Genomic DNA, 10,662 nt, shown 5'->3' with positions numbered 1-10,662 from the left:
ATTATTTTTCGGTTTGCAAAATACAAGAATATGTAGGACACAACAATTGCTCCATGTAAAATATATACCAAGGAGTAGTTTACCCTACTGAAAATGATATCATTGAAGGAAAAAAAAATGAAAACACAAGAATTGCTCCATGCTTGATTAGTTTCATGTGAAGTAAGAATGAAGCCCAAAATCTATAATCCAACCAGAGATTCAGATTCATACCAACTTGCACTTCACTGTGCCCACAAGGCCACAACACATGAAGTTTGCTATTTTAGTTTTTTTTTTCCCTTTTTTTTATCTATTAGCAGTGCAGCCATTGCCTGTTGTTTGAATAACTCTCCTGGTAACGAAATATAGTTGTCATTTTGTTTTGCAAAGTTGTTGTAAGATAGCTATTATACTGTCGGCCTGGAAAATATATTACCTAAAATGCCGGCTAAAGGAGTGGGGACATAAGGGGAAAAAGTCACGCATGTCAAATCAGCTTTCTCATTATTATTAATTTATGAAACCAACATGATTTAATTTATTATTACCAGTAGTAATTAAGACGTTGGGATCTAAATTACTGAGAAAACACGGCTTTGTGCCTTGACCATTCGAATTTTGTTTTGGCAAAGTCAAGTCGAGCATATAACCGGGTCAATCAAGCTGGATTATATCAAAACTACGTACTCATTACGACCAATCGACTCTTCTAAGGTCACAATTCTTAGTAATTTTCCTTCTTATTTCCCATAATTTTCAAGAGAAGAATCCATATTTGTTTTAATCTGGGATTTCATGTTTCCGTTGATTGTTTGCTCTTTAAAGAACTCGTTCCTACAAGCTTAATTTTTCAGACAGGAATAAGCAAAACAAGACCATGTTAGAAGACAAGACCATAATTTCCATAGTCATGCTCAGGGTCTTACTCCTAATCACAGGTTCAAGATAACACTCTTCTTTCAGTTCTCACTAAATTACTTAAACTTTGTTATATTAGTTCTCACTAATTACTTAAATCTTGGGTTCTTGTAGTTACTTTGAGCCTTTTTTTATGAAATAGGATATGGATTGCTTATGTTGAACTTGTTCTTTGGATTTGCAGCTGTTTTTACTGTCTCAGGAAATTCTCTAAGCACAGACAAAGAAATCCTGCTCAACTTGAAATCATTTCTGGAAAAACAAAACCGAGTGAATCGAGGAAGGTACTCGGAATGGAATCTGTGGAGCTCAAATCCATGCGAATGGCATGGAATCTTCTGCTCTCCTGATAGAGTTACTGGTATTAACCTCTCTAACAGCAAGATTTCTGGGGAAATGTTCAACAACTTCTCAGCTTTGACTCATCTTCAACATCTCGATCTGTCGAGAAACACACTAAAGGGAGTGATTCCAGACGATCTAAACAGATGCCACAGCCTCGTATACCTCAACTTATCACATAATATTCTTGGTGGTGAGCTAATGTTGACTCGGTTGACCAGTTTACAGAAGCTTGATTTATCCATGTTGACGAAAACGGGTAAAGAAAACGAAAGAACACGAGAATTTTACGAGGTTCGGCAATGTGCTTACGTCCTCGGTGCCTAGGCGGCGCTAGAAGTTTTATTCAATGATCTTTTTAGGTCTAGGTTACATCTCTATTTATAATAGAAAACCCTGGTACATAATTACAAAATCAACCCTGTACCGTACCGCGGGGGCTGCACCCCCACACCCCCAACCCACATAATTCGTAACCCCACAACGAGACTTTTTATGAGCCATACATAACAAATCTCCACCTTGGCGAATATCCTGCCCCTTGGAAACTTCAATGTGGGTTGGGTTACCTTGCTTCTTTAACAACTCGAAACATTCAACAAGTCCAAGCAATGCTTGAACTTGTCTGTCGTAACTGGCTTGGTGAACATATCAGCGGCATTCTCATCAGTATGTACCTTCTGAAACAAAACCTCTCCAGATGCAACCAACTCTCTGATCTTGTGGAACCTTGCATCAATATGTTTAGTTCTAGCACGATACACCTGATTCTTAGCCAAGTGAATAGCACTTTGATTATCACAAAGCAATTGAACTCCACCTTGTTGAACACCCAACTCCTTCACTAAACCAGTAAGCCATAAAGCTTCTTTTGCAGCTTCAGCCGCTGCCATGTATTCAGCTTCAGTTGTAGATAGTGCCACGACAGATTGAACAGTAGACTTCCAGCAAATAGGCCCTCCACCAAGAGTAAACACATACCCTGTCGTAGATCTTCTATTATCCAAGTCACCTGCATAATCTGAATCCACATATCCTACAACCAAAGGGTTATCCCGCTGACTCCCAAAAACAATTCCATGTCCCACAGTACCCTTTAAGTACCGAAAGATCCACTTGACTGCTTCCCAATGTTGCTTACCAGGTTTAGACATGTACTTACAAACTTGACTAACAGCATGAGCTAAATCAGGACGAGTACATACCATCGCATACATCAAGCAGCCAACAGCATTAGAATACGGAACCTTTGCCATATCTTCAGCTTCCTTATCTGTCTTGGGGCACTGTTCTGATGAGAGCTTAAAGTGATTCACCAATGGAGTGCTAACTGGTTTTGCGCTGCTCATCGCAAACCTTTCTAGCATTTTCTCAACATAACCCCGTTGAGATAGCCGCAGTTTCCTTGAGTCTCTGTCCCTGCAAATTTCCATTCCAAGAATTTTCTTTGCAGCATCTAAATCTTTCATATCAAATTCCTGACTCAATAAAGTTTTCAAACCGATAACATCATCCATGTTCTTCGCAGCAATCAACATATCATCAACATACAGTAATAGAAAAATAAAAGAACCATCATCAAGGCTCTTAACATAGACACAACAATCATACTCACATCGGTTGTAGCCAATCTTGATCATATAGGAGTCAAACCGTTTATACCACTGTCTCGGAGACTGTTTTAACCCGTACAAAGATTTCTTCAATCTGCAAACTAAATGTTCGTTTCCAGGTTGAGTGAAACCTTCAGGTTGCCGCATGTAGATCTGCTCCTCTAAATCACCATGCAAAAAAACAGTTTTAACATCCATCTGCTCTAAATGCAAATCCCAACTAGCCACCAATGCAAGTACTGCTCGGATTGAAGTGTGCCTGACCACAGGAGAAAAGATTTCATCATAATCAACTCCTTTCTGCTGTGAAAAACCCTTCGCTACCAAACGAGCCTTGAACTTCTCCCCCTCTTTTTCTGTTACTGCTGGTTTCTTCTTATACACCCATTTGCAACCAATCGGCTTCTTACCCTCAGGAAGGGGAACTAACTCCCATGTGCGATTGTGATTCAAAGACTCCATCTCCTCAACCATGGCTGCCATCCACTTGTCGTTTTCCTGACTAGTAACGGCATCATGAAAAGTAACTGGATCATCACTGCTAACAGTAAGTGCAAAGATACCAAGTCTTCAAAACCCAATCTGTTCGGAGGCTTTATATTCGTCCGTCTCACCCTGTCTCTGGCGAGACTATAATCCTGCAAATCATCCGTAGTGGAACCACCAGAAGTCGGTTGAGAAGTTTCTGGTTTCTCAACTGGAAACTGCTCGAAATCTACCACTGTCGTGTCTTGCTTCTGCTGCAACATAGACTGTTCATCAAAAACGACATCTCTACTAATCACAACTTTCTTCGCAACTGGATCCCAGAACTTGAATCCTTTGACACCTTTCTTGTAACCCAGAAAAATACACTCCTTCGATTTTGCATCAAGTTTGGATCTCTCATCAGCAGGTACATGCACATAAGCAGGACAACCAAAAATCCGTAAGTTATCAAAACTAACATCATGACCAGTCCATACCTCTTCTGCAACTTTCCCAGCCAGCGATGCCCTTGGCGATCTGTTGATAAGGTAACATGCCATGTTAACAGCCTCAGCCCAGAAGTGTTTGGGAAGCCCCGCATTCAACCGCAAACATCTGGCTCTTTCATTCAACGACCTGTTCATTCGTTCCGCAACACCATTCTGTTGTGGTGTCTTGCGCACTGTAAAATGCCTCTGAATCCCATGCTCCTTACAGAATTGTAGGAACTGTGAATCTGTGTACTCCGTACCATTGTCAGACCGCAAACACTTGATTTTTCGTCCTGTTTGGTTTTCTACCTCAGCTTTCCACAGCTTGAACTTCTCAAAAACTTCAGATTTCTGTTTCAAAAAATACACCCAAACTTTCCGTGAAAAATCATCAATAAAAGTAACATAGTACCTAGATCCACCCAAAGACGATGTCATGGAAGGCCCCCATACATCAGAATGCACATAATCAAGAATCCCTTGAGTTGTGTGCTTCGCAGTCTTGAAACGGACTTTAGTCTGTTTACCAAGAACACAATACTTGCAAAAGTCGAGCTTACAGCTTTTGACACCATGCAACAAGTTTCTCTTGTGTAATTCTGCCATACCACGTTCACTAAGATGAGCAAGGCGCATATGCCACAATTTTGTCGTATCATCACAGGACTCAACAGAGTGAACTCCACCTGCAACGGTACTCCCTAACAATCTGTAGATATTCCCTGCAGTCATCTTGCCTTTCATCACAGTCAATGCTCCTTTAACAATCCGAATGGTTTCCCTATCCTCGTCAGCCTTAGGGATAAAACCATTCTTGTGCAAAGTGCCCAAGGAAATCAAATTCTTCTTCAAGTCTGGGATATGTCGAACACCACTCAACGTCCGAACGGAGCCATCGTGCATCTTAATTCTGACATCACCAATACCAACAATATTGCAACATCGATCATCACCCAAATAAACCGAACCAGAATTAACCGGCCTGTATGTCGAAAACCATTCCCTATTTGGCGTGATGTGATAAGAACATCCAGAATCAAGAATCCAAGCATCCGTCAATTGTGTCGTTGAAATAGAAAGCATATCACCCTCACTGCAATCAGAAGTATCATCCTCGACCACGTTCACAGACTTGGATGAGCCATCACGCTTCTCATCGGTCTGCTTTTTCAACTTCGGACAGTCTCCCTTCATATGTCCCGCCTCCTTGCACTTGTAACAGTGAATCGTCTTCTTATCCCTGGATTTGGATCTGGAATTCCGCTTCCCGGACCCTGCCTTCTCTGGCTTCCGTCCACGATCTCGATTACCCTTGACATATAAGCTATCGGCTTGAGAGCTTTCCCCTGCATTCTGCTTCCGCTGGTTGTGAGCCAACAAGGCTGCAGTAATCTCCTCAACATTGATAGTCTCTTTCCCATATGTAAGAGTAGTCACCATGTGTTCGTAAGAGGAAGGCAACGAACACAACAGAATCATCGCTCTGTCTTCATCCTCAATTTTCACATCAAGCCGAGCCAGATCAGAAACGATTTGATTGAAGACATTCACGTGTTGCGCCAAATCGTGATCGTCCTGCATCTTCAGCCCATACAACCGCTGCTTCAGATACAGTTTTGTCGTTAAGGATTTGGACATAAACTGACTTTCCAACTTCCTCCAAATTTCGTCTGGAGACGATAGATGCATGACGTGATACATGACCTCGTCCGCCAAGCATAATCGTATGGTTCCTGCCGCTCGCTGCTGCAATTCTTCCCAATCTTCCTCATCCATCGACGCCGGCTTTGTAGGTCGCAAAGCCTTCAAGATCCCTTGCTGCGCCAATAGATCCTTCACCCTCGTTTGCCATAATCCGAAGTTACCCTGACCATCGAATTTCGCGACTTCGAATTTTGCTCCTGACATCTGATACCAATTGTTGACGAAAACGGGTAAAGAAAACGAAAGAACACGAGAATTTTACGAGGTTCGGCAATGTGCTTACGTCCTCGGTGCCTAGGCGGCGCTAGAAGTTTTATTCAATGATCTTTTTAGGTCTAGGTTACATCTCTATTTATAATAGAAAACCCTGGTACATAATTACAAAATCAACCCTATACCGTACCGCGGGGGCTGCGCCCCCACACCCCCAACCCACATAATTCGTAACCCCACAACGAGACTTTTTATGAGCCATACATAACAATCCACTAATCGGTTTCATGGTGAGGTTAACTTTAGTTTCCCTGCAATTTGCAACAGGTTTGTTGTTGCAAACCTCTCGATGAACGATTTTTCCGGTAGAATCGACGAGTTCTTTGATGGGTGCTTGAATCTGCAGTATCTAGATTTGAGCTCCAACAAGTTTACTGGTAATATTTGGACAGGTTTTTCAAGGCTAGTGGAGTTTTCAGTTTCTGAAAACTTTGTCACCGGACCAGTTCCTGCTTCAAGTTTTTCAGAGAATTGTGCTCTGAAAGGCTTGGATTTATCGGTAAACGAGTTCCGGGGAGAACTTCCCAGGGAGATTTCGAGTTGTAAGAATTTGGTTATGTTGAACCTGTGGGGAAACAAATTTTCAGGGTCACTTCCATCAGAGCTTGGATCGATTTCCACCCTTGAAGGCTTACTATTGGGAGACAACTCTTTTTCCAGAGTGATTCCGGAATCTCTTTTGAATCTTAGGAACTTGGCCGTTCTTGATTTGAGTATGAACAATTTTGGTGGACAAATGCAAGAGATTTTTGGTCGATTCAAACAGTTGAAATCTCTTGTTCTTCAAGGGAATTCATATACAGATGGATTAAGTTCCTCCGTGATTCACAAGCTAACAAATCTATCTCGACTAGACTTAAGCTACAACAATTTTTCTGGACCTTTACCTGCTGAAATCTCACAAATGGTAGGCTTGAAGTTCTTAGTCTTGGCCTACAACCAATTTACTGGTGCCATACCACCACAGTATGGAGACTTGTCCCAACTACAAGCTCTTGATCTTTCCTTCAATCGGCTCGTCGGATCGATTCCGCCTTCCATCGGAAACTTAAGATCTCTCTTGTGGTTAATGCTTGCAAACAACTCACTCACTGGTGAAATCCCTGGAGAGCTTGGAAACTGCAGAAGTTTATTGTGGCTAAACCTAGCCAACAATCAACTATCCGGAAGATTACCCCATCGGTTAACAAATATTGGAAGAAATCCCACTCCAACATTCGAATCGAACCGCCAAAGTAACCCGATGGTTACCGGTCCTAGCGACTGCTTGGTGACCGAGAGGTTGCTAACAATAGATTACTCCCCTTTTGGTTTTATATACACAATTCTTACCAGGAAGATTTGCAAGAACATATGGAATCAGTTGCTTCAAGGACATGGTTTTTTCCAAGTTTGTGTCAAAGATTCACCTGTTCGAAAATATCGAGTCTCGGGATATCTTCAACTCACTGGGAATCGATTTTCAGGGGAGGTCCCTTCAGGTATTGGTAACATGCAGCATTTGAGTGTGTTGGATTTGAGTTACAATCAATTCAATGGGAAACTTCCTACAGAGATTGGGAACTTGCCGCTTGTGGTCTTAAATATCTCCTGGGACAAATTTTCAGGAGAAATTCCAATGGAAATTGGGAACCTGAACTGCTTACAGAATCTTGATTTGTCACACAATGAGTTTTCAGGCACATTTCCAGGTAACCTCAACAGCTTGAACGAGCTAAGCAAGTTCAACATTTCATTCAACCCTCAGATTGCTGGAAAAATTCCAGATTTTGGGCAACTAGCGACATTCGAGGAAGAATCTTATTTGGGGAATCCATTGTTGCAGAGCCGAGTGTCCAAATGGAAGGATCCAACTGTTCCAGCATTAAAGTTGGAAAACGAAAATGGATCAAAATCTAGTGAAGAAAGTGAAAAAGGATTTTGGTGGAAAGCATTGTTAATGGAGTACGGATGCGGGATGACATTAGGAATGGTAATGTTATATTTTTGTGTTCGGAAAACTCAGCCGAAATGGGCCGTGAACAAGGTTGAAGCCATGCATCGGTTGAAGGTAGTTCGGCCATTAAAGAAGAATGGTGGAATAAATCTTTAGTGAAAGAGAATCTTCTCTTTTTAACTATAGGGAAGGGACTGTTAAATTAGGGGGGGGGGAGAGGACATATGAATACATAAATATATACTTAGATGTGTTATTTTGGCAAAATGGTACTTGAGGTTATTGTAATTGTCTAAAAAGACCAATGTAGCCCTCGATATTGTTTTGCATTCGACGTGGCCCTCTAACTTATAAAATGAACCAAATGTAGTTATTTGACCAACGATTTCCATCGTTGACCGTTACGATACTGACATGATACTTCAACGTGGCTGATGATGTGACAAACAGACTAAATTAGTTTTTTTTCAAGTTTGAGTACCTATGTGATAGTTATTTTTCATATTAACATTGTAAATTTGTTATAATGTCATTTTATTTTTGAATTATGATAGGAATTTAAAAATTTAAAAAGTGTAGGGACTAAAATTGATTAAATTAGAATATAATGACTAAAACCATAGTTTACACACAATATAAAGATGAAGGAAAACTATTTTCATTTTGGCAAACTAGTTTATGGTAACAACACTTTTTTAGTTGTTATTATTAAAGGGTAAACTACACAAATAGTCACTAATATTTGAGTAAGTTCTTGTTTTTCCCCACTAAAGTTTTAAAAGTAATAAATTGGTCACTACCGTTATCAATTTTTAATAAATCGATCACTCGTCGTTAATAACTATTACTGCAATAAAAAATGCTGATGTGACATGTTAAATCAACTAAGCTAGCACTATTTGACCATGCGAGATACCTTCTGACCAACCGTTTGACTCTCCTCTCTTGTTTGTCTTTCTTCTTCATCTTTTGTTTTGTTTTGTTGTTGGGGCTGGTGTTGCTGTGAAAACCAAAATATGAACAAGTATGGTAGGGGAAGCGTGGCTTTTTTCAACCTTTAGTGTTGTTGCCAAAGTGAAATCTAACTGAAAACCAAGAACTAATAGAAGAAGAAACATATTTTTCATATACAGACATGGACTTCAACTTCACTTCCACCTCCATTAACAAAACCTTTCCTTGCTTTAGGGCTCGTTCTAGTTTAGCAAGGTCTAGTCTCTCAGTTTCAATGAATCCTGTATTTTCTCCTCCACCACTAATATCATACCCCTCCACCACCACAAATGATATCTACATTGGTGTTACACCCTAAAATGAGGATTAAATATAAATCTTATAAAATTTAGGTGTCATTCTGTGAGTGCCCTGAAAGTGTAGGGATTTATGTTGTAATTAGACCAAGGATAAAATGTTCAAAAACCAAATTCAATTTTTTAATTGCATTTTTCTCCCAACATTTTTTAAAAGTCATAAATTGTTTCTCTCTATCTTTCCACCCATTTTTTTTGTTTTTCTTCGATTCGTCACTAACTGTGAGATGGCGTTGGACACCTCCAGCTCCATTGCTTTCATTTCATCGACCCCGTTCATCCTATATTCTTGGCTTATTGTTCTCCATCATTGTTTGCAATCGATGAAGGTTTGAATATTTGAGTTTCATTAAAACCCCATATTTGTTGATCTTTTAAAAAATCGATGCTTATAAGTGACTCCTCATGCCTTAAAATATATTTAGAAATTTTCTATGATTTTTTTGCCACCGGAAGAGGTCCCACGCCCTGTCGTGCATGAGTGGGCTTCATTTTGTTAGCTTAGATAGTGAATTGATCTTTTTGAACTAGTTTGACCCTGAACTAGTCTTGAACCAATCCTGAACCGGTCTGATTGAATTATTGATCAAATCGATTGATTCGTTAACCTGACTAGTTAACTTTGACCCAACCCGTTGATTGTTGACTTTACCATAGACTTTTTCTGTTGACTTTTTTCTGAAGACCCATATTTTATGTTTTCAACGTTCTGAGCTCGTTTCCATAGTATATTTTTTCAAATTCTAACCTAAAAGCCCTATTTTGCGTCATTTATTTATTAAAGTCATAATTATATTAAGTAAATTGTGAGATTTTGGACTCACGTTTTTGTATTATTTTCTTAAGGTGCTCCCGTGTCTCCGCATTGCTCTCCAGTAAATCTCAACCACTCACATTCTGCTCAGTTCAGTTCTGTATTCATAGAGTTGTATTATTTTTAGGTACTCATTTCATAGGACCCAATGTAACTGATCGTGGGAAGCATAAGACTTAGCCGGTTTTGATTAGCTACTATAGGTGTGTCCCCTTGACATGTTTGATACCTTTAATATTATATACTATTATGTTGTATGATGATATATGTACACATGTATGTATTTTGGTTGGACTTATTTGGGTTATGATTGATTTTTTTATTAATGTTGCATCACTTTTAATCTATATATTGATGCATTCCTAATTCATCATGTGATCCTCTACGAAGGACATAATTCTCGTCCTATTACTAAATTCCTTTGCAGAGGACATTATCCCATCCTATTTCTATTTGGGATCCTCTTCAAAAGTTTATATCCCCGTTCTAATTTCTGTTTCTGATGGGATCATCCATGGAGGGTGATATCCCCATTTTATTTCTGATTGGGATCCTCTAGAGAGGGCTATGTACTTATCTTGATTTTTGCATTCTGTTTGGGAACCTCTTTATAAGGAACCATTCATATCATGTTAATTCAGAACGAAATGCAAGATTGTGGATTTTTGTTGCGATATTCTGTTTGTAAAATATTCTAACTTATCTAGTGGACATACTGAGCTTTGTAGCTTACTTTGTTTTAGTCTTTCCTTTTCAGATTATTCAATTATGGGATCAACTTGGTATCAGGTGTTTAATATATATTTTCAAC

At 39.6% G+C, this 10,662-nt stretch overlaps 2 protein-coding genes across 2 annotated transcripts; both read left to right on the top strand.

Annotated features, from left to right (window-relative positions):
- The first annotated feature begins 589 nt into the window (after positions 1-589).
- On the top strand, positions 590-6,031 carry LOC120135632 (probable LRR receptor-like serine/threonine-protein kinase At1g74360). Its single transcript, XM_039151879.1, has 3 exons — positions 590-920; positions 1,085-1,501; positions 6,027-6,031. Exons 1-3 carry the CDS (start codon positions 860-862, stop codon positions 6,029-6,031), a joined length of 483 nt encoding a protein of 160 aa, XP_039007810.1. The 5' UTR covers positions 590-859.
- On the top strand, positions 6,008-8,018 carry LOC120135424 (probable LRR receptor-like serine/threonine-protein kinase At1g74360). Its single transcript, XM_039151683.1, has one exon. It carries the CDS (start codon positions 6,081-6,083, stop codon positions 7,881-7,883), a length of 1,803 nt encoding a protein of 600 aa, XP_039007614.1. The 5' UTR covers positions 6,008-6,080; the 3' UTR covers positions 7,884-8,018.
- Positions 8,019-10,662: the final 2,644 nt, after the last annotated feature.

The sequence above is a fragment of the Hibiscus syriacus genome, unplaced genomic scaffold (genome assembly GCF_006381635.1).
Source record: "Hibiscus syriacus cultivar Baekdansim isolate YM2019G1 unplaced genomic scaffold, ASM638163v2 tig00110610_pilon, whole genome shotgun sequence".
NCBI classification, from domain to species: Eukaryota; Viridiplantae; Streptophyta; class Magnoliopsida; order Malvales; family Malvaceae; genus Hibiscus; species Hibiscus syriacus.
This window is presented reverse-complemented; position numbering and strand designations above follow the sequence as displayed.